Here is a 26,773-nt window from a genome sequence, read left to right on the forward strand (position 1 = left end):
ATTTTAGAAATTTCTGTTTAATCAAAGAAGTACGAAATCTAGGCTATCAAACGTATGCATACAATATTTATTTTTGCAATACAATTTGCGATAATTTATCATAGTTCTAATTCACTAGATGAATGGCTCTACCTATTCCGTCAGGTGCCGAATCTTGCACCCTGAGATAAAAATATATATTCGATACAAATAAATCTACTAAATACTAGAGATTTTAATATATAGATATATTTGGATTATTAGTGGCTAATTTATCAAGCTGATCTTAGAGCACATATTTATGATTGAATTATCCAAGCCGACAAGTATTAGCAAGTACATGTCACAGCTACATGCCAAAGATTGCATATGATTTCAAGATAAAGGCACATGGTAATGATTCGTGCCATAAATCTAGAATATAAAGTTAGCCTGTGATATTTTTATTGATTTCAAATATTGTTCTATTTTTATATTATATTTTTTATCGCTCTATATATATTTTTTGCCTCGACTGATCTTTGCATTATTTGTACATATATGTGTAAAATTTTCATGGTGTGCAATTTATTTTATATTCCTCATCTCTCTAGTATAAGTATCATTTATATATATATATTTATTATTATTGAATTACAAGAGTTATTGGAGAAGCCCATATCTAGGCCTATCAAGATTTTTTAAGACTGAATACTATTAGAAAAACCACGCCCTATTATATTAAATCTCATGCTTTACCGACTGATGCCAAGCAGGAGGCTAATCGTTATTTTATATAAAGAATAACGTGACATAAATACATGCCGTGCCAACGTGGGACTGATGATGAGAGCCAAGCTCATTGAATAATTACTTGAAATTAGGTCAATAACCATAGTGAAAATTATAGATAACTTATACGAGTTGTGAGGAAAACTGGCGAAGGAATATTTGTATTACTTTTTGGGGAAACAAGAGCTTTAAATAGAGAGAAATTATATGTTTTAAAGAAAATTTTATATTATTAGTACTGTGAAAAATTACATGTTTATAGAGAGAGATTATATTTTATAAGCCTAAACTGCTATTACTTTCTAGTCAAAAATATATTAGGTGTTTAAGCCGGTTGGAAAATAAGTCGCAGCCTGTAAACTAGCCAAAAATAAATCAACAAAACATTGAGGCGCTAGAGCATTGTAAAAAACTTAAGTATAAATACCTGGTGTAAGAGTATCCAAACACTTACACATCACTGTTCACTGTAAGTCCCGGTTGTGTCTCTTTTTTAAGCATTTTCGCTTATCATTTTTATCACTGTTTAATTAGCATTTATCATATTTGACATAATGAATCACACTCCCGCAAACTCTGAAGTTTCATATATGTACGGCGGTTGCACAGATCCCACTTTGTCGACTCCGAGCACATCAAACCCCACCACGGTAGATGCCAATACGCCACGAGAAAGGGAACCAGGAAGCGTCGGGTCGATAATTTTCGATCCACCAGGTCTGCAACCTCTATCCTCCACTCGAATCGACGCCGCTGACACACCATTGAATCAACGGATAGTAGAGATCAATTTTGAAGGGGGCGAAGAGCAGTCTGCAGAACCCGCATCGCCGGAGGCCGAGTCACACCTGGGCAAACAAAGTATGTTTTCAATCACAGAATTAGATCCGCTTCAAAAGGTATTAATGGAACAAACTAGTAGCACTTTCAACATTATGTTACAAAAAACAATGGATAGTATGATGCAGGAAATTAAAAAGGAGATTGCTACAGTAAAAGAGGAAAATAAACAGACAGTGGAACAGGGCATGAAAGAGACCACAGGCGCTATAAAATCAGTAGAACAACGGTTGGATAATATTGAAACTAAAGTAGAGAGTCATAGGGAAGAGTTAAAAGCAATGATAACCCTGCAAAAAGAAAGTCAGGATAAAGTTACGGCAGGATTATCGGAAAGGTTAGATACGGTTACATGTGAACTCAATGAAAGGATAGACAACTTAAATACACAAATCACTACACCTATTCAGGATATAACAAATAACATTAAGGCCGATTGCCACCAAGAAATCCACAAACAAATTACCGTTGCCAATCAAAACTTAACAACTACAGTTGACAAAAATATTAGCAATATTAAAGAAATACAAAACAAACAGATTAATATGTCCACAAAAATGAACCAACTGCAAGGTAGCATCAATCAAAACACTGAAACCTGTAAAGCTTTAAATGGAACTCTACTAATTCAGAAATCCACTCTGACTCAACTAAATCAAGAAATAAACGCAAATAAAATTACACATAATAGTCAATGGCAGATCACACAGGAAAAAATAATAGCATTGGAAAATCATATTCAACAACAACCTCAAGGAATTCAAACAGACAACCTCAACGTACATAGTATATTACAAGGACTAGGAAAATTTGATAACACTGATCGCCATTTGCAACCTCAACCATTCATTGATCAGATAAAATTAGTACAAACTCTTGCACCTACCTCTTGGAATTTTTGGCGTCTCCGTTTGACTAATTTATTGATTGGCGAACCCCTGATGTTTTTTCGGAGTAGAGCCCATGAGTTTACATCATTGGATGAGTTTGTCGCTGTCTTCCTGGAACAGTATTGGAGCAGAAGTAAACAGTTGGACGTGCTAGCGGACATCATATCATGCGATTTCAACCCTAACTTAGACGGTGCATGTACCACTTTCGTCACTGCCCTACAGTTTAAAAATTCTCAATTGAGCGAGCCCATTAATGAATCGGCGTTAGCAAGCATTATTTTAAAGAAGCTACCGTATCAAGTTAGAATGGCACTCGCCACACAACCCATTACTGATTGCAAGCAGCTAATTAATCATTTATATGGCATACAGTCTGCAATGGCAATATCAACCCACCGCTCAGACCAGAGATACGCATCAAATCAGCATAATTCAAAATTTAATCCGCATAACAGCCAAAATTATGAACCGGTATCATATGATCGCTACCGATCTGCTCCCCAATTTGAACGCCGCTATGAGCACAGGCAAAATGGTAATTGGAATAATGAAAAATTTCAAAATCGTACAACCAACCACTATGCCCAGCAGAGCAATCGTAGGAATCACTATGATGGCCGTGATCGATTAAACTCACATAATAATAATACACAAAACAGTTACAACAGAAATTATAAACCACCACCTCAACAAGTAAGTACAAACTATACACTAGCACATGCAATAGGTTTGAATCAACAAAAAACCCGGAACCCAACACCCAACGACCCGCCACCAGACATACAGAAAACTACAGCTAATAAATCAGGACTATATGATAACCCCAATATCCAACCACAAAAAACCGCCGCCAACAATGCAATTAAAACGCCCCGAAAGCATCAACCTCTATTAAATATTCTGTTCCCCCCCGAAGAATCACTACCGGCCACGACCCTACAACAAGAACCGATACACTATAATAATGCTGAAATCCCACCACTGCCAAAAATAACCAGTTGCCAGGAGGAGACCGCCACCATGCACCCGCGCACAGAATCCATGCACCCGCACCAATGGACACCACCGAAGCAGACAGAGGACGACACCAGGGAGGACAGCATACAGGATAGAAAGAGGAACATGCATCGCAAGGCCCGAAGGCGTAGAAAGCGAAGGAGGAACCGCGCGCGCCGATGGAGGCCGCATGCACGCTTCAAGAGGCCAAGGAGGATTCCGGACCGGCACCAAGGAGGACAGGAAGAGATCACCGACGGCGTGCATCCGCGGCACATACGCTTCAAGAGAGATATTCAGCTATGTGACCGGAAAAATGGATCAAAGAAATGGGATGAAAACAGAGCTACTAAAAGGTTTATTACGGAATCATGCATGGGCAACAAGGAAATGGAAGATGGATTAATGAAGAATGGAAAGTGGTTAATAAGAGTGGAAGAAATAAGGAATTATATTAATAAAATGGGAGTACCGGGCTATCATTTGTGGAGAGATTATATTATTAAAGAACTAATTAGTGTTTTGATTTATTGTATTGTGTGGATTACCATGGCTGTGATATTAATAAAAGACTGTGTTGTGGATAAGACGAAAAATATTGTATTGTTGTTGTTAAATGGATTTATTATTGATGATTGGAAATTTAATATTATAAAAATGTTTATTGTTGTAAGCCTAATGAGTTATAATGAGCCGAAATCAAGGATATTAGATGAAAATAAGAGGAAAGGTGAATTAAAATTACAGGATGATTGGAATGGATTGAAAGGAACTACAATTAATGAATCAAGGAATTGTTTAAAAAAGTATACAAGATACCGGGGTTTTATATTCATGAAGAAAATTTTATCAACTAGGACAGCCTCAAAAAACCAACAGCAGATAACCAACCGGCCTACAGCAACATCTACAAACCGAATGCAAGAAGATGCAAGTAAACCACAACAATTCTACATGAAATATCATCAAATTTCAAATAAATGATAAGAAGTCAAAGGAAAACAACACTATCAAGCCAATTACTAACCTTCCTTAATAAAATTTAAAATTGGTATAGGACCTCGTGGCAACAATCCAATGTTTTAATTCCTTCCAGCCGTCAGAAGCCTGCAATAAGGAAAAGAACAATTTTTAAATATGTAATTAAATTATATACATCAGATAAAAAAGGACACAAGCGGGGATAATAAAATTAAAATTTGTTATTTACCTTTTTAAGAGAAAAAATTGAGCAGTTAGGTTAGTTATGAAAGTCGATAGCAAATTCTGCTGTAACATGTAACACTCTGAATTGTAGAGCAGCGACCAGCTGACCAAAGCCACCCAAATCAAATGAATGTAATATCTGTTGAACATATGTTTATAAAAAGAAGTACTGTACCCAAGAGTTATTTATTATTGTTATTTATTATATTTATTAATGTCGATATATTTATTTATATGTTTTTTATATTTATTACTTTTAATTATGCCACGTTTGTTACCTGAAAAGATTTAAAGTGAATACCAATTACCAAAACCAAAGAGCCATTAGCAAAAGAAAGTATTGTACCTGATGTATAGAAAATTATTTATATTAAGACCTAAGAAATACTATAAGATATAAGCCCAGAAGTTTATGAATCGAAATTATTGTCTAAAAGGAATCATTTATGAGAATTATGAAATGTGTGTAGTTAAGTTGGCAGCCCTGCAAGCGGCGAATTCAAAAATTACTGTGTTGTAAATGGTGTCAGGAGGAGTACGTTTAGAAATTTATATTTATGATATTTTTATGTGTGTTGAGGAGGAGAATTTGTTATTGTTTTTGATAAAGGTATAAAGGAGATGCAGCAAATATGACTGCGAAATGTGATAGAAGTAGGAGAGTATAATTTATAAATAAAGTATAGTGTATATCAATGTATTTGAAGGGTGGGTTTTCATTAAAAACATTGTGATTCTCAAATATTTTGAATTCAAACCCAGGGGCGCGTGTAACATGTTTAAATTTGGGTAGATGAAAAGCCCTAACAGAAATAATAATAGGTCTAAAAATAAAGTAATGGGCTAATATCGCCAAGCAGATAATAATCAAGATAAGATAGCATCAGCTTGTTCTGGCTAAGTGGTACAAGAACTTAAAAAGGATTTGAAGGAAGTTTATTACTCATAAATATATTATTTATAAAATATTTGAAGATTGAGGTTAGATAGATGTATTCACAGATCGGTGACCTAGAGATCGATCAAACCGAAGAACGTAGAATCTGACCAAAACCCCTTGGCAGAGCTTTATTGCATTCGGATGGTGTGCAATGTGAAAAAACACCCGTCCACGTGGCTAATTATTAGTTAGCATGGAATTAATATTAATATATATAATATTAACTAGCATGCAAAGAGCATAAATAAAAAACCAAATAAAAATAATTTAATGTATTCAGGAAATAAGAGTTACCAGGCGCATGAATACCTAATAAAATTTGCATGCACCAATAGTAAAACGGCAGTTAATAGGCGGCAACTGTAGGCCAATTTAAAAATATTTATATATATTTATATAAATGTACTAGTTTTCGTGTAAAAATTTGTGTAATCTATGTTATCAATATGGCTCGAATGCAAAGAAATTATTAATCATATAATCTAAGCAATATTTTGGCATTTTTTGTAAGATCTATTTGAATTTAATGGCGGAGGATTGAGATATTTAAATTTTATGCTAATTTGAAAGTCGGAAAGAGGATCTGTAAAACTTGAGAAGGAAGAACCAGCACTCGCCAGCCAGATGCCACCATAAGAGGACCCCAAATATTTTAGAGCGAAGTACCTTACTAATGATTGTAAAAGTTAAAGTTAAAGTAAATTATTAAATTTCTTAAGAAGACTTCGTGATGCTATTGTGAAGCAGAAGTCATTTTTCATTTTAATTAAATTTATAACCCCTTGGAGGAGACGATTCCGGCTACCATATTCCCGGACCGCATGGAGTTGGATCGACATCGGCGGCTTACAAGAAGATTTTCGACACGTGAGTGATTTAAATCTGAATTTAGTGATGGGCGCCCTAGTGCTTCGAAATAATCTGATGATCAAAGCTAGCTCGCCGAAAGGGTTATTATAAATTAAGAAATTAATAAGAGTAATACTTGCGCAAGTAAAAAATTAGTATTAAAGGTATTTAATTGAAAGAAAAATATATAGATCAATATTTTAGAAATTTCTGTTTAATCAAAGAAGTACGAAATCTAGGCTATCAAACGTATGCATACAATATTTAATTTTTGCAATACAATTTGCGATAATTTATCATAGTTCTAATTCACTAGATGAATGGCTCTACCTATTCCGTCAGGTGCCGAATCTTGTACCCTGAGATGAAAATATATATTCGATACAAATAAATCTACTAAATACTAGAGATTTTAATATATAGATATATTTGGATTATTAGTGGCTAATTTATCAAGCTGATCTTAGAGCACATATTTATGATTGAATTATCCAAGCCGACAAGTATTAGCAAGTACATGTCACAGCTACATGCCAAAGATTGCATATGATTTCAAGATAAAGGCACATGGTAATGATTCGTGCCATAAATCTAGAATATAAAGTTAGCCTGTGATATTTTTATTGATTTCAAATATTGTTCTATTTTTATATTATATTTTTTATCGCTCTATATATATTTTTTGCCTCGACTGATCTTTGCATTATTTGTACAATATATGTGTAAAATTTTCATGGTGTGCAATTTATTTTATATTCCTCATCTCTCTAGTATAAGTATCATTTATATATATATATATTATTATTATTGAATTACAAGAGTTATTGGAGAAGCCCATATCTAGGCCTATCAAGATTTTTTAAGACTGAATCCTATTAGAAAAACCACGCCCTATTATATTAAATCTCATGCTTTACCGACTGATGCCAAGCAGGAGGCTAATCGTTATTTTATATAAAGAATAACGTGACAAATTCTAACTCACTTTTATATCAAATTTTATTAGAAGGTTTTCACACTCAATCTTTTAATATCTTCTAATACTATAGTTCTAATCTATTTTATTTGAAATTTTGCTTACTTGTAACTACAACTCAGAAGTATTTAGAAATTTCAGCATCACATTGATTGGTGATTGCTCACATTTGAAAAACATCACATTTTAAAGTGTAGATATTAATTTTTTTGAATTTCATCAATTGAATCATTATTACCGTATTGTCAATCATTCTTGACTCAGTATATGTTTACTTGCACTTCTAGAACTTTTGTATGTTCAAGTTTTTTCTTGCACCAATCTTTGATTTATCAAAATATATTTGTGTATGATTATAAACCTATTGTTCTCATTTGGCATTGACCTTTCCTAGTATTCATATATTAATTAATTTTCCCTAAGCTATCTAGCTACCAGTAACTTTAATGATCGTTTTACATTCAATTTCTGATCAATTTTGAATGTACAACAATCATTTAAAACTTTATGTATGATTGGGTTAGATTCAGAAATAACACTCTTAGTTGTTTCATTAATTTATTACCAAAGTCCACTGCTCTTTTCATCCAGATCATACAGATGTATTACTATCTAAACGAGGGATAGTAATGCGCTCCCAAATCAGATGAAGAATGTCAACAAAGTAACATGAAATTGTTGTTTCTGTTGTTTGATTTTAGTTGCCAATGTTAATTGAAGTTGTTTGTATTTTTCAATTATTTCAAAGTGAAGTGTTAGTTTATAGTGGAAACCTATTAAATCAGGCATGGCAAAATTAATTGAAGTTCTAGCCCGTTCACCTGCATAAATTAAGTATAGACTCAGGTATTTTCTAGATGTGTCGGCCTATTTCAAAATTCTAAATTTTATTCCAAATTATCTTTTTATTATCTTCTAAAAGGTCAGGCACACATATCATAAACCTACTTTATTCCAAATTTCGTGAGAATCGTTAGAGCCGTTTTCGAGATCTGGTCCAATACAGATATATAAACATATAAACAGAAATTGCTCATTTAATAGTATAGAATTTAATTACAAATAAATGAAATATAAGAAAAATCAAATAAAAGAATGAAGAGCTAACCTCATTTATGACAGACTGCACTAAAGGATTTACCCGCCAAGTGTTCACTTATTCATAAAATTGTATCAGTTGAAGATGTAGGTATCAACCTTCTGGCCGTCGTGCTATTGTAAAAAGTACAACAGTGTCAGTTTTTTTGCTGCACAAAACTATTGAATGGGGTGGTGTCAGTGAATGAGTCACCTATGCATTCCAAAACTTTCCCCCCATCACTCCACTGAGTTGCAGTATCAACCGAGCAATGGTTCAGTCTTTAGGTGCCATTTAGTTGCCACAGTGCATAACATAGGGGAAGACTGTATACGGGGACTGTAAACAAACCAATAGCACAGAATTGATGGCTTTGCTTGATGTATCTTATTGGGCTATGAAAATTACCATTTGATGATAATCATCCAAATGTTCATAGGCATAAAATAATCCAAGAAGATGGATATTAGATTTGTATATCGAGTATCGATACTGAACATTGTAATATCTATAAGTTGTATCATACATTTATATTGAATGTGTACTATCGATTGTTGTTGTTCCAAGCAAGATGGTGACCAAGAAATTCTTATGTTGTAATGTTCCTAAAGTTTTTGCTTTTTCTAAATGTTTCTCCAAATAAATAGTGATGAAAAGTTAAATAGTGTTTATTTCAATTTCCAACATGGTAGCAGGCCGTTGGTTTGAAAGATTTTAGTGAACAGAAACTCTGTTTGAAGAAGAAATAGTGAACGTGCAACGTGGCTGAAAGGAAGGAGCTTCAACATGGCCGAAGGCAACGTGAATATTCCTATATTCGACGGACAAGAATACTCTTCATGGAAGAGATGATTAATTATGTTCCTAAAAATGAAAAAGTGTGACATTGTCGTAACTCGACCTAAACAAGAATCCGACAAAGACAGCGAATGGTTAACCATGGATGTGAAAGCTATTAACTACATTTATAGTGGGATCACAAACAAGCAGCTTGATTTTATTAGCGATATTGAAACTGCTTATGATATAATATGGAAATTCGACCAGATGTATCTCAAACAATCAACCGCTCTTCAGATAGTGTGCCGGAATAAACTTGACAAATTAAGATTGAGAGACTACAGTGATGTAACTGAATTCTTCAGCAATTTTGAGAATACAGTAAACAAACTTAAAAGCACAGGTGCGATGGTCACGGAAAAGGAAAAACTCAATTATATGTTGAGAATGTTACCGGACTCTTACTCATACATCGGCGATTAAATTGACATTTTAAAAGAAGAAGACCAGACGGTGGACTACGTGAAAAACAAAAAAATTACCCTGATGAACACTAAAACAAGAGACAATCAACCGAACTCGAACGTGTATACAGTGGAACATTCTGGACACCCGAAATCATTCAAGAAAGAAACAAGGACCTGCTTCAATTGTGGAAAAAAAGGACACCTGAAAAGAGACTGTAGGCAGAAGAAAGACAACAACTGGCAGCCGAGAAGAAGGCCTGGCTCATCCTACCAAAAATCCCATAAAACAGGAATGAATAACTTCAATGTAGAAGTACAAAATACAAAACTTGAAAACTACCAAGTAAGTAACTCACTAGGTAAGTTAAAAATAGAGTGGCTACTGGATAGTGGCTGTACTGATCATGTCATTAATAACGAAAAATATTTTTATGAGAGTATTGAATTAAAAATCCAATTGATGTCAAGGTAGGTGATGGTAGAATTCTAAAAGCAACAAAAGTAGGTACTGTAGTAAGTGATTTCAAAGTTTTCAATAGAGAGGAAAAGATTAAAATGAAAAATGTGTATTATTATGTCAAAGACATGAACAGAAAACTAATTAGCTATTCAAAGATTACCAATGAGCATAAAATTATTTCTTGTGGTAATAATTCTAAAATATTCAACCAAGAAAATGTTCTAATAGCTATTGCCTGGAAAGTTGACAATTTGTATAAGATGACCAGTACTATTGAATGTAAAGAGAGTAGAGAAAATAGTTCAGAAGTTATTGACAAAACTGTAGATTCAAGTTTAAAAGGAAAACTGCATTGTTTGCTAGGACATGTAAACTTTATTTATCTGAAAAACATGTGTGAAAATCAGATGGTAGAAGGTTTGCCTAAAGATTTGGGTAATGAATTCATGAAATGTACGATTTGTATTGAAAATAAAATGCACAACTTGCCTTTCAATAAAAGTAGAACTAGAGCTAATGAAATACTAGAAATAGTACATACTGATTTGAATGGACCACATACTACTACTGGATATTGTGGTGCAAAGTACTTTCTTACTTTTATTGATGACTACAGTAAACTAGGTAGGGTGTATACAATTAAGTCTAAGAGTGAAGTGTATAAATTGTTTTGTAAGCTATATAAATGAAATTGAAAACCTTACTGGTAAGAAAATTAAGAAACTAAGATGTGACAATGGAACAGAGTATATTAATTCCAAAATTTTTGACTTGGCTGGAGAGAAAGGTATTGTAATAAATGCATGCCTTCCTCCATATGTACATGACTTGAATGGGACAGCTGAAAGATATAATAGATCTATCATGGATATGGCAAGATGTTTGTTATCAGAAGCTAGAGTTCATAAACGATTTTGGCCAGAAATAGTTTGTACTGCTGCTTATCTCAAGAATAGGACATTGGCAAACACAATTGATAAAAAGACCCCATATGAAATAGTATTTGGCAAGAAGCCAACTATTCAATATTTGAAATTGTATGGTAGTAGGGTATTTGTTAGAATCCCAGAAGCTAAACACATTTCAAAGTGGGACAAGAAAGCTGAGTTAGGAATACTGTTAGGTTATAGTGATGTAGGATATAGAGTTTTACTGAACAATAAGATCATAGTTGCTAGGCATGTTGATATAGTCGAAGAAAATGTAAAATGTATTGATTTCAATGATGAAACAGAATCTGTAGAAAGTAAATGTGAGGATAATGTTGCAGATTCTACCTCAGTAGAAGCCAAACCTCAGAGAAATAGAAAACCTCCAGTGAAACTGAATGACTACTATGTATATAATAATTCTCTTGATGTAAACATTTGCAGTATTGGCCCTGTTAGTTATAGTGAAGCAATAAATTCTGATGAATCGCAAAGCTGGATTAAAGCAATGAATAAAGAGATGCAAAAAAGAGATGCAATAAAGAGATGCAAACAAAACCTTGATAATGGTTGACAAACCAGAGAATAAAAAAATACTTGATGTTAAGTGGGTATTTACTAAAAAATAGGCAATAATTTTAAGGCTAGACTAGTTGTTAAAGGATTTCAACAGAAAGAGATAGTGGATGATATATATTCTCCAGTTGCTAAAATGATGTCATTGAAAACATTACTTTTCTATTGTTGTAAACTAGGCTTATTTGTAGAACAAATGGATGTTGAAACAGACTGCTTTTCTAAATGGTAAAGTTATGTCAGAAATATATGTAAATCAACCTGATGGTTATGAAGATGGTACTGATAAGGTATGTGAATTAGAGAAATCTTTGTACGGTCTAAGAGAAAGCCCTCGGGCATGTGTTTTGATGATTTTATTAGACAGATTGGTTTTGAAAGAAGCAAGCATGATTACTGTTTGTATGTTATGGATAAGAATAATGTAAAGATTTACTTGATTATGTTTGTAGATGATATCTTGATTTGTGGCTCTGACAAACAAGAGATAGATAATGTCAAACAATTACTGTCAAATAGATTCAGGATGAAAGATATGGGTAAAGTAAAAAACTATTTGGGGATTAATATTGAGTATGACTACAATGAAATGAAACTGAATCAAACTTCATATATTGAACAATTGGGAAACAAGTATAACATTGTCAATTCCAAACTGTATAGTACTCCTATGGAAGCTAATCTCAAATTAGATAAAGCAGATGAAAATACTGATTTGAAGTACAGAAATTTAATTGGTGCTCTGTTGTATATAAGTTCAGGTACAAGACCAGATATAAGTTACAGTGTGAACTATTTGAGTCGATTCCAAAACTGTTGTAATGAAACTCATTTCAAATATGCATTGAGAGTTTTGAAATATCCTTATTTGACTAAGAATCAAAAAGTCTTACTTTTAATAAGAATAATGAAAATGATGATTTGGATTGTTTTGATTCTGTAGATAGAAAGTCAACTACTGGTTACATTGTTAGGTTATATGGAAACATTGTATTCTGTAAATCAAAGAAACAAGGTAGTGTAACTAAATCATCTACGTTTGCTGAATATGTAGCTTTGTCTGAAGCAGTAACTGAATTGAAATTGGTGATTGAGTTAGTTAGTATATTTTCAAGATGTTGAAAAAACAGTTAAAATCTATGAAGACAATTCTGGTGCTGTGGCCATAGCCAAGTACGGTAATTTTACTAAAAATTCAAAATATATTGAAGTACATTATCATTTTGTACACGAAAATGTTTCTAATGGAACTGTAGAAATTGTGAAGGTTAGTTCTGAAGATACAGTAACGTAGCCGATATCATGACAAAGGCTCTTACTCATGTAACTTTTGAAAAATTCAAGAAGTTGATTAATTTAGTGGATTAGTAATTTGATAAATATTGATTTTGTATTTGCTTTGTATTCTGAATATTTCTTTTGTAATTGATATCATTGTATTTGTTTCATTATGATATAAATGTAAGGAGGGGTATTAGATTTGTATATCAAGTATCGATACCGAACGTTGTAATATCGATAAGTCATATATCATACATTTATATCAAATGTGTACTATCGTTTGTTGTTGTTCCAAGCAAGATGGCGACCAAGAAATTCTTATGTTGTAATGCTCCTAAAGTTTTTGCTTTTTCTAAATGTTTTTCCAAATAAATAGTGATGAGAAGTTAAATATTGTTTATTTCAATTTCTAACATTGTATAGAATTCAATTACAAATAAATGAAATATAAGAAAATTAAATAAAAGAAAGAAGAGCTAACCTCATTCATGACAGACTGCACTGAAGGATTTACCCGCCAAGTGTTCACTTATTAATAAATTTGTATCAATTGAAGATGTAGGTATCAACCTTCTGGCTGTCGCGATATTGTAAAAAGTACAACAGTGTCAGTTTTTTGCTGCACAAAACTATTGAATGGGGTGGTGTCAGTGAATGAGTCACCTAAGCATTCCAAAACTTTCCCCCCATCACTCCACTGAGTTGCAGTATCAACCGAGCAATGGTTCAGTCTTTAGGTGCCATTTAGTCGCCACAGTGCATAAGATAGGGAAATACTGTATACAGGGACTGTAAACGAACCAATAGCACAGAATTGATGGCTTTGCTTGATGTACCTTATTGGGCTATGAAAATTACCATTTGATGGTAATCATCCAAATGTTCATAGGCGTAAAATAATACAAGAAGATGGAAAAAGTAATTATACAAATGATTAATATGTTTTGACAGTATACAGAGTACATAAAACTTGGAAAATTGGATGTTGTACAAAATACAACACGCGACTGCTCGTGTGATTGAGTAGGGCGTGACTACCGGAAGGTTAATAAAGTTGGATAAGACAGTGAGTCAGTGGAAGAGTCAGAATTAAAACAGGTCCATGCAGGCAGGCATAGATTATTTTTCTACAGTTTAAAAACGATTCTGTAATCAGAGCTATGGTTTGTTAATGCTGTGGTATAATAGGTGACAATTATAAGTGCTGCTTAGCTAGGAGTTGTTTCTCCAGTACCTATGTGTTCTGATATGTGTTTTCAAATTACTTATGCAAGCACTTTTGAAGTCACAAAACTCACAGCTGAACAGTTTTTCTGCTGTATGAGTTCTGATATGTTTTTTCAAATTACCTAACGAAGCACTTTTGTAGTCACAAAACTCGCAGCTGAAAGGTTTATCTCCTGTATCCCAGGTAGCACACCTACGTGTTTCCAACGTTGAAATTTGGTTGTTGAGGTCGAATAACCGTTAGCGGTTGAATTTTTCAACGTTTTAAATACAACATTGTTTTCAACGGTTCGAAATTTGGATTTAACTTCCAAATAAATTACAATTACTTTGATTTCTACACAAATATTTTCATTATGCTATCTATGTACCTATTGTTTTTGTTACAGGACTGCTTGTGTTGAGAAATTGAATGAAACTTAATAATATAATGAAAAATATAAATTTTTAAAACATAACCCGATTTAACCTGCAAACAATGGAAGTCTGTTGCTATGGCACTAATAAATTGTCTATGTAGGCCAACATTAAAGTGATTGTTTTTAACAAGTTCAGTACCGGTAATTAACTCGATGATCCAAGAAATTGGAAACGGGTGCCCGAAGTTCACCTCATAAATTTTAACATTTTCCAAATATTGTCATTCCATGGTGACGAAATTTAGCTTAAACTTGTTCATTTTAAAATTTAATTTCCAATTAATTTATGAATGTTTACAACTCATATGTCAAGGATATTTTTGATTAATTTCATTGTGATTTTAACTTTTGGTCTAGGTTTACAAAATTTATTAGGCCAATAAAAAATGGTTAAAATATCGGCATACAACTGTTTTTTTTTCATAAAACTAAGTATTTACCTACAGTAACTATTACATTTTACTCATAAATCTAAAAAGTAAATTTATTACCGTTTTTATATAGAGCCTTATTTGTTTAGTTCTATAGGCCTAATGAAAGAGGAGTATTTCAAGTTAAAATTCGTCTATGCTACAAAATTTGGAAACCCAATATTCTTACTTTATTCTTAGTCAATTTGAATGTTTGAACGAATATCTAAAAAACAGTCATCACCTCGCCTTGTGATTCAAAATATCAATGTGTATAACAAAATATTAGATGTGCACTTGAGAAAAATTTTTGTACTTGTCCCTTTATCCCTTTTGTCCCTTCTAACCATGCAACACCTGTATCAAATAATAACTCCTATGTGGTGGCAAAATTTCATCAGCCTTCATATTTATAGAATTTCTCATTACATTTATATTACCTTATGTTTCAGATTCTATCAAACAATCTTGTGGGTCGACTGTGGGCATAAAGACCCAAATTGAAGACGCTATTAAGGATTGGCTAAAATATGCGACAGTAAGAGTATTTTCAGTGGAGAAAAAAAAACAATCTAATTTTGTCGGTAATTAAAAATATCAAGGTATAAAATAAAATATTTAAACACATTAATATTTATGTTTATATTTATATTTATTTTACACAAATATTTAATAAAATATTAAAGTATTATGAAATGAAAGTGGAAAGTTATTTTGAAAGTTCCTTTCTATTGAAACACTGTAATAAAATATTTGTTTGGCTATTGCATAAATCACAAACAATCATCATACCTGAAAACTAAAATGTAGGGGGGTTTATAGGATGCCAATTGGCAAGACAATAATATTGTCTTCTGAAATGTACAGCTGGTGTAAATTATCAATTGAATCTTTTAATTCTAAAACCATCATCTAGGCATGGCTAAATAAAAACTAATTGACAACATCAGCTGACGGTTTAAGAAGACAATTATTATTATTTTGCCAATTGGCATAGTTTAAACCTGGCATAAATGTCAAGTAAAAATTTAGATGATCTATATTATTTGCTAGAAAGAATTGAGCTATTTTCACTCACCACAGATGAAATTATCATACTAAAAATTCAAGATTTTTAAACAACTGCTGAATTCTTGAAATAATAGTTTTAAGTTAGGTATGTTTCTTACAGACATAAAATGTTTTTGAGCTTGGCAGAGTATATTAAATTACCATGGTAATTTGGTTGTAACCATCTCAGTTTTTTAAAGAAACTTATATCATACTAATTTTTGTGGATCAAAATTGAAGTAATATGGAAATGGAAAGAAAAATAAAAATCTCAGTACCCTTTTTGAATCATTTAAATAATGATTAATAATAGTGTTTAAATAATTCAAAAAGGGTAACCTACTGAGATTTTTATTTTTCTTTCTAGTTCTATAAAAAGTAGCCCTATACAGAAAAGAGATGAAGTAATATGGTTTTTATTGTGTGTTTTTAATGTCACCTTACCAATGTACCGCATTGCACGGTAATATTTCTGTTACATGAAATCATATGTAAATAAATGGAAATATGATTTCGTATTTTCATCTCTTTTCAAATGATTTTAGAAATATTACCATGTAATTGATAAGGTACCGGTTCAAAAGTATGGCTAATTCAACGTCTATTTATAGTTGAAAATAATGGTTGTCACGACGTGCTTTCAACATCTATTTATAGTTGAAAATAATGGTTGTCACGACGTGCTTTCAACGTCTATTTATAGTTGAAAATAATGGTTGTCACGACGTGCTTTCAACGTCTATTTATAGTTGAAAATAATGGTTGTTACAATGTTTTTTCAACTATTATTCAACGTTGAAAATAATGTGGAAACGGCGGACATTTTTTCGTGTTTTCAACGTTGAATTTCAACGTCTTTTCAATGTTAAGGTATTACGTGTTTGTAACGTTATTTCAACGTTTCTGTGCTACCTGGGATGTGTTTTGATATGTCTATTCAAATTACCTAACCAAGCACTTTTGTAGTCACAAAACTCGCAGCTGAAAGGTGTTTCTCCAGTATGTGTTCTGGTATGTAATTTCAAATTACGTAACTGAGCACATTTGAAGTCACAAAACTCGCAGCTGAACGGTTTTTCTGCTGTATGAGTTCTGATATGTATTTTCAAATTACCTAACAAAGCACTTTTGTAGTCACAAAACTCGCAGCTGAAAGGTTTTTCTCCTGTATGTGTTTTGATATGTTCTTTCAAATTACCTAACTGAGCACATTTGAAGGCACAAAACTCGCAGCTGAAAGGTTTTTCTCCTGTATGTGTTCTGATATGTTTTTTCAAATCACCTAACCGAGCACATTTGAAGTCACAAAACTCGCAGATGAAAGGTTTTTCTCCTGTATGTGTTCTGATATGTGTTTTCAAATTACTTATGCGAGCACTTTTGAAGTCACAAAACTCGCAGCTGAAAGGTTTTTCTCCAGTATGTGTTCTGGTATGTAATTTCAAAGTACATAGCTGAGCACATTTGAAGTCACAAAACTCGCAGCTGAAAGGTTTTTCTCCTGTATGTGTTTTGATATGTTCTTTCAAATTACCTAACCAAGCACTTTTGTAGTCACAAAACTCGCAGCTGAAAGGTTTTTCTCCTGTATGTGTTTTGATATGTCTTTTCAAATTACCTAACTGAGCACATTTGAAGGCACAAAACTCGCAGCTGAAAGGTTTTTCTCCTGTATGTGTTCTGATATGTTTTTTCAAATCACCTAACCGAGCACATTTGAAGTCACAAAACTCGCAGATGAAAGGTTTTTCTCCTGTATGTGTTCTGATATGTGTTTTCAAATTACTTATGCGAGCACTTTTGAAGTCACAAAACTCGCAGCTGAAAGGTTTTTCTCCAGTATGTGTTCTGGTATGTAATTTCAAAGTACATAGCTGAGCACATTTGAAGTCACAAAACTCGCAGCTGAAAGGTTTTTCTCCTGTATGTGTTTTGATATGTTCTTTCAAATTACCTAACCAAGCACTTTTGTAGTCACAAAACTCGCAGCTGAAAGGTTTTTCTCCTGTATGTGTTTTGATATGTCTTTTCAAATTACGTAACTGAGCACATTTGAAGTCACAAAACTCGCAGCTGAAAGGTTTTTCTCCTGTATGTGTTTTGATATGTCTTTTCAAATTACGTAACTGAGCACATTTGAAGTCACAAAACTCGCAGCTGAAAGGTTTTTCTCCTGTATGTGTTTTGATATGTTCTTTCAAATAACCTAACTGAGCACATTTGAAGTCACAAATCTCGCAGATGAAAGGTTTTTCTCCTGTATGTGTTCTGATATGACTTTTCAAATCATATAGCCGAGCACATTTGAAGTCACAAAACTCGCAGCTGAAAGGTTTTTCTCCTGTATGTGTTCTGATATGTATTTTCAAACTAGCTGAACGAGCACTTTTGAAGTCACAAAGCTTACAGCTGAAAGGTTTTTCTCCAGTATGTGTTCTGGTATGTAATTTCAAATCACCTAACCAAGCACTTTTGTAGTCACAAAACTCGCAGCTGAAAGGTTTTTCTCCTGTATGTGTTTTGATATGTCTTTTCAAATGACCTGAGCAAGCACTTTTGTAGTCACAAAACTCGCAGCTGAAAGGTTTTTCTCCTGTATGTGTTTTGATATGTTTTTTCAAATTACCTAACTGAGCACATTTGAAGTCACAAAACTCGCAGCTGAAAGGTTTTTCTCCTGTATGTGTTTTGGTATGTAATTTCAAAGCACCTAACTGATCACATTTGAAGTCACAAAACTTGCAGGTGAAACGTTTTTCTCCAGTGTGTTTTCTAATGTGTTTCTTCAACTTACTAATCTTTGGCGTTTTATAGCTACAGTGAGCACAGCTATGGAGCTTGAAGTCTTTGCCAGCCACAGATGACTCAGTGCATTTTTCCACTGGAGAGATTGCATGCTCATTCAGTCCACCCACTTCTGTTGCATAGTCTCGGCCAGATGTGCTGCAGTTTGAAGGCCACATCTCTGGTTCACTCTTTACTGAACTCCCCTCAGACTCTTGCTCATCTGCAATCATCAATAATACAATTTGTGGATTGTGAACACAGGATATTATAATAAAGTGACATTCATGTTATAAAGTGGGTGAAAATGATAGGATAACTGTTAAAAATTTTCTGTTACCATCACCTAAGATAGAAAGCTGCAATTCCCCCCAACATATCTGATACAATATTAATCCTATACTATTAAACGAGCAATTTCTGTTTATATGTTTGTATTTCACTGGATATCGAAAACGGCTCTAACGATTCTTACAAAATTCAGAGCATAGTAGGTTTATAATAGAAAAATTCGATTACACTAGGTCTCATCCCTGGGAAAACTCATCCTTGGAAAAACAGCTGATAATAATTATTTCGTCGTCTGTTGATGATGGAAGTGAGTGAGCAAGTTTATGTGTGTGGGACTTTGTCAAAATTATGACTCAGCTGTTCAACTTTTGTAATCATTCAATCAGGTACTTAGTGCCGGTTGCAAAAAAACCGGGTTATTTTCAATCCTGATTAATTCCAGTAGATCCATCTTTTTGAAATGGTCTTCTCTGATTTGGTTCACGTGAAATTAATCAGGATTAAAATTCAACCTGCTTTTGTGCAACCGGGCCTTTGTGAGGGAAATTTTTGCATTCCTCTGGGAATTAAACTCAATTTACTGTGATTAGATAGAACATTTCTGTATGAACCATGAATGTTATTATAATTCCTTCTTTCATAATAAATATTTTATGCTTTTGTACTCCAGAGCGAAACTTGGTCCCCAATATTTATTGTTAATAATCATCAATTTCATCTAAAATATATATTTCTTGTCAAAATAATATTTGTTGTCATGTTTTAATGATACATTTCCATTATTGTGATAAAATATTTTAGTATTTCACTATATTTCTTCATAATAGCCAACAAATGATTTAGGAATGGTGCAGAGCTATGATAAAAAATAGTTGTATTTTAACTCGGATTTTCTTTAATCTGTATGTATGTATGTAACGCGATTACGGCCAAACACGTTGATAGAATTCTAAGAGATTTGGCAGGAATATTCTTTTTTAACTGCGCGTTGATGTATACACAAGGTTTTCTGAAATTTTGCATTCTAAGGCGGATAATATGAAAGAAGTTCATAATAGGAGTAGGTAGTGGTAGCTCAATCCTAGGTTACCCAGCACATAGACTAACCCTTCTGGAGAAAAGCCCACACTATTGCTTTGGTTTGTGTTTCTCTAAAACTATAGTGAAGTCCACGTTATAATGGCAGTGTTTGATTAGCAACGGTATTGCTATCCTTGTCTAACATCCAACAAAGCAGATAGTGTTATCTCTTTCTTGCTTCGCTCTGTTGCCAGATCGTCTTTTAACAATGTAGAATTGATAATTAATTAACAAAATAGTTTGTCTTAATAATTGTGAAATTATTGAAAAATATATTTCCTTGCTTAATAAAATATAATTGATGATTTTAAACGAGAATGAACAGTTAATATTACATCAATAAACCTGTATCAGCTACTGTCTATAGAAGGCATTGACAAGACAGAGGTTCAGCAACATTTTTCTCCTATATTTCTCCACTGCCATTATAACGTGGACTTCACTATAAATCCAAACATCATAAATCAAAAGAATATTCAAAGCCTATAGTGAGGTCCACGTTATAATGGCAGTGGAGAAAGATAGCAGAACAACGTTGCCGATCCTCTGTCTTGTCAATGCCTTCTATAGACGGTATCAGATACAGGTTTATTGATGTAATATTAACTGTTCATTCTCGTTTTAAATCATCAATTATATTTTATTAAGCAAGAAATTATATTTTTCAATAATTTCAAAATAAATTATCAAGACGAACTATTTTGTTAATTAATTATCAATTCTGCATCGTTGAAAGACGATCTGGCAACAGAGCAAAGCGAGAAAGAGATAACACTATGCGCTTTGTTGGATGTTAGACAAGGATAGCAATACCAATGCTAATTAAACACTGCCATTATAACGTGGACTCCACTATAGTCAATCAAATTAGTGATAGAATGCATCTCACCATATGCCTCCTCTTTGATGAAGATCATGTTGTAGCCAGGGATTAAATAATGTTGTTGGCTGCAATCATCTTCCACTGCAGCTGGTTGCTGGCTGCTATCATCCTCCTCCTCCTCCTTTTTAACAGTAACTGTCGCCATCTGCAACACATACACAATCAATGCCAGGAGTACTATTTTTTCCCTCTACCTACTGTCTAAAGTACCTACTTTACTCCCTGAAACAAAGTGTCACTTTTTTGCTCTCGGTAGTAAAAAACAGAAAAACTCCTTAAGGAGTAAAAGTGACTCCATTTAAATAACATGGGAAGCATCTCTATTTTAAAAACTTACATTGTAATAGGTCAGAAGGTCTAAGCTCAGATGAGGAAGCATATAGAGTAGTCAGTCATTGAGCCAACTAAATTCAAATCCTCAACCAGATTTGATCAACATATGAAATATATGTTTGTATGCTAGAATTATTACAAACTTCATATCACTATACTAAAAAAATGGATAAATATTTTTTATATTCCATGCTATTCAAAATACCAACCAACGAATATTCCTTATTAACTAATCAAATTTGAAACGGGAACTTCATCATAGCTTTAGTTGTGGCAGCCATTGTTGTCACATCTTTTGCTGACAGATAGCGCTGTCGGCGGAGAACTGTGATTACAAGCCAGCTGTTTCTGTTTACTTTTTAGATCATGTTGTAACACATTGTTTGGTCACGTACGTTTTTAAAAATGATTTTATTTGCAGTTTTTATAAAAATGTGGGTGGAGGAAAAATGTTGTGTATATCACAAGTGGAAAATGTTTCTTCTCCCTCAGGGAAATTGTTGCCCTCGGCTTCGCCTCAGGCTTCAAACTTTTCCCTCAGGAAAAACAGCTCTTTTCACTAGATATACAAATAACTTTTTTTTTAAGTCTAGCTCCCATAGTGGAAGTCTATGAACCACATTATTGGGTACTCTCCATTTTTTCTCCTCCCAGTAAGCCTTCATTCTGTTTGAGAATGCCTTCATTCTAACTTATTATTATTGACTATTAAAAGTGGTAATTTTTTTGGAAGAGTGGTCTTAAATAGATTGCTGATGCATCTACAACAAATTATCTTCATATGAGATGAAAAGAATGGCTTCCAAAAAGGAAAATCAACCAAAACTGCCCAATATCCCTTGTTATATAAATTGCAAGCATAACCCCTTTTTCATGTCTATACATGGAAAATGTATGTAAAAATGTATAAAATGTATACCATATCTATACATGGTATTGACTGGACTATAATAACTTTGGTGTAAACCAAGCTTTAGTATATGGGCCGTGGAATCCAGCAATGAGGCTCTCCATCATTAGGAGAGATCAAGACGGTTTTTAACCATGTATCACATTGTTGTCGATTTCCAAGGATTAGAATAACAAACATGGTGGAAAGTTGAAATTTTTTATCATTTTTTTATGGCCACAATAGGTTTCTAAATGTTGCAATCTAGAGGTCTTTATATAAAACTAGCCGTCAGGCTCGCTTCACTCGCCATATCCGTCTAGCCAGGGGGCTCCGCCCACTGGACCCCCGACTGGATCGTCCAGAAATAAGATCTGCGGGCTTCGCTCGCCTGCATGTAGACCTCAGCGGAAGCTCTGTACCGAATTTGAACGTATTATGTCAATTTGATCTCGAAAAACTTTGGCGAACAAAATTCTTCACCTCAGCTAAACCTGTGTACTGATTTTTTTTTAATATATTTCCATCAATATTATTGAAAAAGTTGAGGAAACGCAGAAAAGCTGAGAAAACGCTAATTTTAACTAACTGCATAAATTGTATTTAGGAGGTCCTGGATAGATGCATTTCAATCTTCAACTTGGTACCAACCTAACAAAGTCAACTCAACTTAATGCCAACCTGACAAAATTTGTAATTTAGTTACCAGAACAACTGTTTCGAAGAGGTACTCTCTCAAGATTATAGTTCTATATTAACATATTATGGTATGGACATTTCAATTAAAATTTTAAGATATTGGAATAAGAAGAATATACATGCTAGAAGATCTTTAAACCCTTAAAAACCACCCTTAGAGTTAAAATATCGCAAAAAGATTTCTTAGTGCGCCTCTAAAGGGCCATTTGAACATACCTACCAAATTTGAACGTTTTTGGTCCGGTAGATTTTTAGTTCTGCGAGTGAGTGAGTCAGCCAGTCAGTGAGTGAGTGCCATTTCGCTTTTATATATATAAATTTGATAAGGGATCCAATGAAACCGGTTTCAGGTCCGTAACTTGAGTAGTTTTTGAGATATTGCAAAAAAGAGAAATGTTTTTGCTTTAAAAGATGTTAACCTATTTTCATGGTGATTGATAGGAATTTTAAACTATATAAAGCTTTAAAATGATAAATTCTGAAGAAAAAATGTCTAGTCATTTGATAGTCTAAACTCAAAATTTTTCGAGATATTTGGGTAAAAAAATGCACACACCATATTTCTCAATTTTCAATCTTAAGCGGCATTTACACTAAAGTTAGTCAAACTTTGAACTAAGAACTTGACAAACACATTATGTTCATCATGTGTATGATAAGTTATTGATAAATTATGTTCAATCTAATAGAATCTATAAGGATTAAGTTATTAACATTTTGTTTGTTACTTTGGTTTAAACGCAGCTTTAGAGACTACTAATTTAGAAAATCTCATTTGGATTTTTGCAGGGACCGAAGCTGATTTTTAACAAAAAATGAAGATTTCAACAAAAGTTGAAAGCTAATATCTGAAACAAATTATTAATTTGTTTATTTTCAATGAACTCTTGTACTTGTACTGTATTTATTTGTTAACAACAGTACCATACTTGAAACTGCATTGCATCAATTGATAGTAAGTACGTATTCATATAGTGAAGTCCACGTTATAATGGCAGTGTTTGATTAGCAATGGTATTGCTATCCTTGTCTATCATATTCAACAAAGCGGATAGCGCTATCTCTTTCACGCTTTTCTCTGTTGCCAGATCGTCTTTTAACAATGTAGAATCAATAATTAATTAACAAACGGTATTTCATTTTAATTATGAAACTATTGAAAAATATTATTTATTGATGATAAAATATAATTTATTGATGATAAAATATAATTATTGATTATTTCAAATGAGAATGAACAGTTAATATTTCATCAATAAACCTGTATCAACTACCGTCTATAGATTGTATTGACAAGACAGAGGTTCGGAAACGTTTTTCTCCTATCTTTCTCCACTGCCATTATAACGACCGTGGACCTCACTATAGCTTATGGAGGGTTTAATGGATAATGAATTTATTGCCAAATACAAGAAATATTTTTACAAATAAAATAACCATGAAATTACAAAATTTTTTGGCGTGACTGGTATAAGAAGCCTTGAGCTCCAGCCAAGAGTTCTAAAAATAAGAAATACGTTTTTTAATCTAATAACAGCAGTGCAAATGATACAATTCTGTTGATGGATAATATTAATTCTATGGATGTTAAATTCCATCAATAATCAACTACTTGATAAACATAATATAAATGCACAGTAAAATAATATAAAAATTGTCGAGTTCTAATAATTTTTACACAATTAAAATTGCCAAAAATTGGTGATTCAGCCAACTCAATTCTCAATTTTAAAATAAGTTTTGTTTTACCCACAATTTTAGTAATGTCAATTTGGTTTTTGTTTTTTCATCCTTAACCTTCCAGCAGTCGCGCTTTTGTTAATAGTACAACAGTGTCAGTTTTTTTTGCTGCACAAAACTATTGAATGGGGTGGTGTCAGTGAATGAGTCACCTATGCATTCCAAAACTTTCCCCCCATCACTCCACTGAGTTGCAGTATCAACCGAGCAATGGTTCAGTCTTTAGGTGCCATTTAGTCGCCACAGTGCATAAGATAGGGAAAGACTGTATACGGCGACTGTAAACGAACCACAATAACAACGAGTTGATGGCTTTGCTTGATGTACGGTACCTTATTAGGCTATGAAATGGTCACCATCCAAATGTTCATAGGCGTAAAATAATCCAAGAAAATGGAAAAAGTAATTATACAATTTATTATTTATTTATATTTTTCACAAAGAAGCACTGATTTGGGGGGAGGAAAACTAAGGATACCCCTTTATAGAGAGAAAATTTTTGGAACACAATTTTCAACTCCACAGCTCTTATAAGGATAGTAAGAGGATTAATATATCAAAAGTCCTCATCCCTACCTCCATGTGTTAAAGGGGTGGGGGTGGTTTGAAAGTACCATTTTTTCATTTAGTTTCTGAGATATCCGCTCGCTCTTGAAGGTGAAACATTTTTTGAAAAAAAAACTTCTGCCTCAAATTTTTTCATCTTTTCGGCCTTATAATTTTTGAACGATTGATGGAAAAAATCCGTGCTGATTATGAGCTGATGGAGCATCAAATTATCTTTAATTTGATATATATTTTCACTATTTTACGCATTTCCCTACGACTGTTGCAGCAGTTTTAGTGTTGAGAGTGGAATTTTCTGTTCAGCAACAATAGATCAGTTGACAATGAAATTTGGAGGGAATGTTTGGAACACAATTTTAGACTTTGCAGCTTTGTTGACACTAGTTTGGAGGTGAGCATATCAAAAATCCCAACCCCTACATCATGAAAACATTATTAAGACGGTAGTTTTAAATCAAGAGACAGCAAGAGAGTATTAGGCCTATTTAACTTGTTAAGTAATTAAAACTAGAATATTGTTAAAACACGAGTTTGTTCAACACACCTGTTTAATTAAGTAGAACTCGTCTGACCTTTGCATACAACAATTCCTTGTTTATGTAGTTTAAAAAAAACAAATTATTTTCAATAATTAGAAAAAAAAATATTTTCTTAAACTTATTTAAGGTATTATTCCTTCTCCAGTTCTTCAAAATCTAGGGACTGAGCTATTTCATGTTCGCTAGACCACTCAGACGTTCCTGGGACATTGTCGATCTTAGATAATATATCAGCTTGAGTTTGGAAAAGCTTCTTATAAAATTTTACTATCCATATTTAATATTACAAATTTATTATTTAATTGTATTTAAAGAATTTCCTTTCCTTAAAATTGCCGCCCCCAAAAATCTGCCGCCCTGAGCGGCCGCCCGGTCCGTCCACCCCTGGGGCCGGGCCTAGAAATCACAGTGGGGACCTTAATATACTCCCGACATAGCGGCTTCCAGTGTTCCATGTTGTCAAGTATTATTCTCATGGCCTTCTTCTGGTATCGGAGTATCCCATTAATGTAGTTGTGCGACGGGTAAATTGATGTGTATTTTTATTAATAAAAAGAATTAAATTTGTCATTAAATATTTATATTACACTTACCTTTATAAGAATGTGATAAAATAATAAAAATATCTGCTGTAGCTTAACTCAACCTCTTCCAGACGCAGATGGTGTACATATGGAGACCTGAATAGAACTGACCTCTCTCACAAAATACTAGTTTTACTTTTTTACTTTTCAAGAGCCCCGCAGCTGAGCTGTGCCCAGTGCTAACTGTATAGTTGATGATAGCTGACCGGTACACTCCCGTGAAAAAGTCGTCTCAATTGAAGGAGTGGGAGTGGGAT

At 33.3% G+C, this 26,773-nt stretch overlaps 1 protein-coding gene across 2 annotated transcripts; it reads right to left on the reverse strand.

Annotated features, from left to right (window-relative positions):
* Positions 1–13,946: 13,946 nt before the first annotated feature.
* Positions 13,947–26,684, reverse strand: LOC120348776 (gastrula zinc finger protein XlCGF57.1-like). 2 transcript variants are annotated; one of them, XM_039440985.1, is made up of 4 exons: positions 26,526–26,684; positions 21,172–21,310; positions 17,466–19,134; positions 13,947–14,254 (listed from the first exon to the last, which is right to left on the reverse strand). In XM_039440985.1, the coding sequence occupies exons 2-4, from the start codon at positions 21,308–21,310 to the stop codon at positions 14,230–14,232; spliced, it is 1,833 nt and encodes a 610-aa protein (XP_039296919.1). In that variant the 5' UTR covers positions 26,526–26,684; the 3' UTR covers positions 13,947–14,229. The 2 variants fall into 2 exon arrangements, with proteins under 2 accessions (XP_039296919.1, XP_039296918.1); XM_039440984.1 differs by lacking the exon at positions 13,947–14,254 and having other exon boundaries at positions 16,948–19,134.
* Positions 26,685–26,773: the final 89 nt, after the last annotated feature.

This window comes from Nilaparvata lugens, chromosome 14 (genome assembly GCF_014356525.2).
Source record: "Nilaparvata lugens isolate BPH chromosome 14, ASM1435652v1, whole genome shotgun sequence".
In the NCBI taxonomy this organism is placed as follows: Eukaryota; Metazoa; Arthropoda; class Insecta; order Hemiptera; family Delphacidae; genus Nilaparvata; species Nilaparvata lugens.

Coding starts and splice junctions, on each gene's coding strand:
- LOC120348776 (XM_039440984.1), bottom strand. CDS start 21,310: ATGGCGACAGTTACTGTTAAAAAGGAGGAGGAGGAGGATGATAGCAGC. Junction 19,135..21,171: donor CATCAAAGAGGAGGCATATG/GTGAGATGCATT, acceptor TGATGATTGCAG/ATGAGCAAGAGTCTGAGGGG.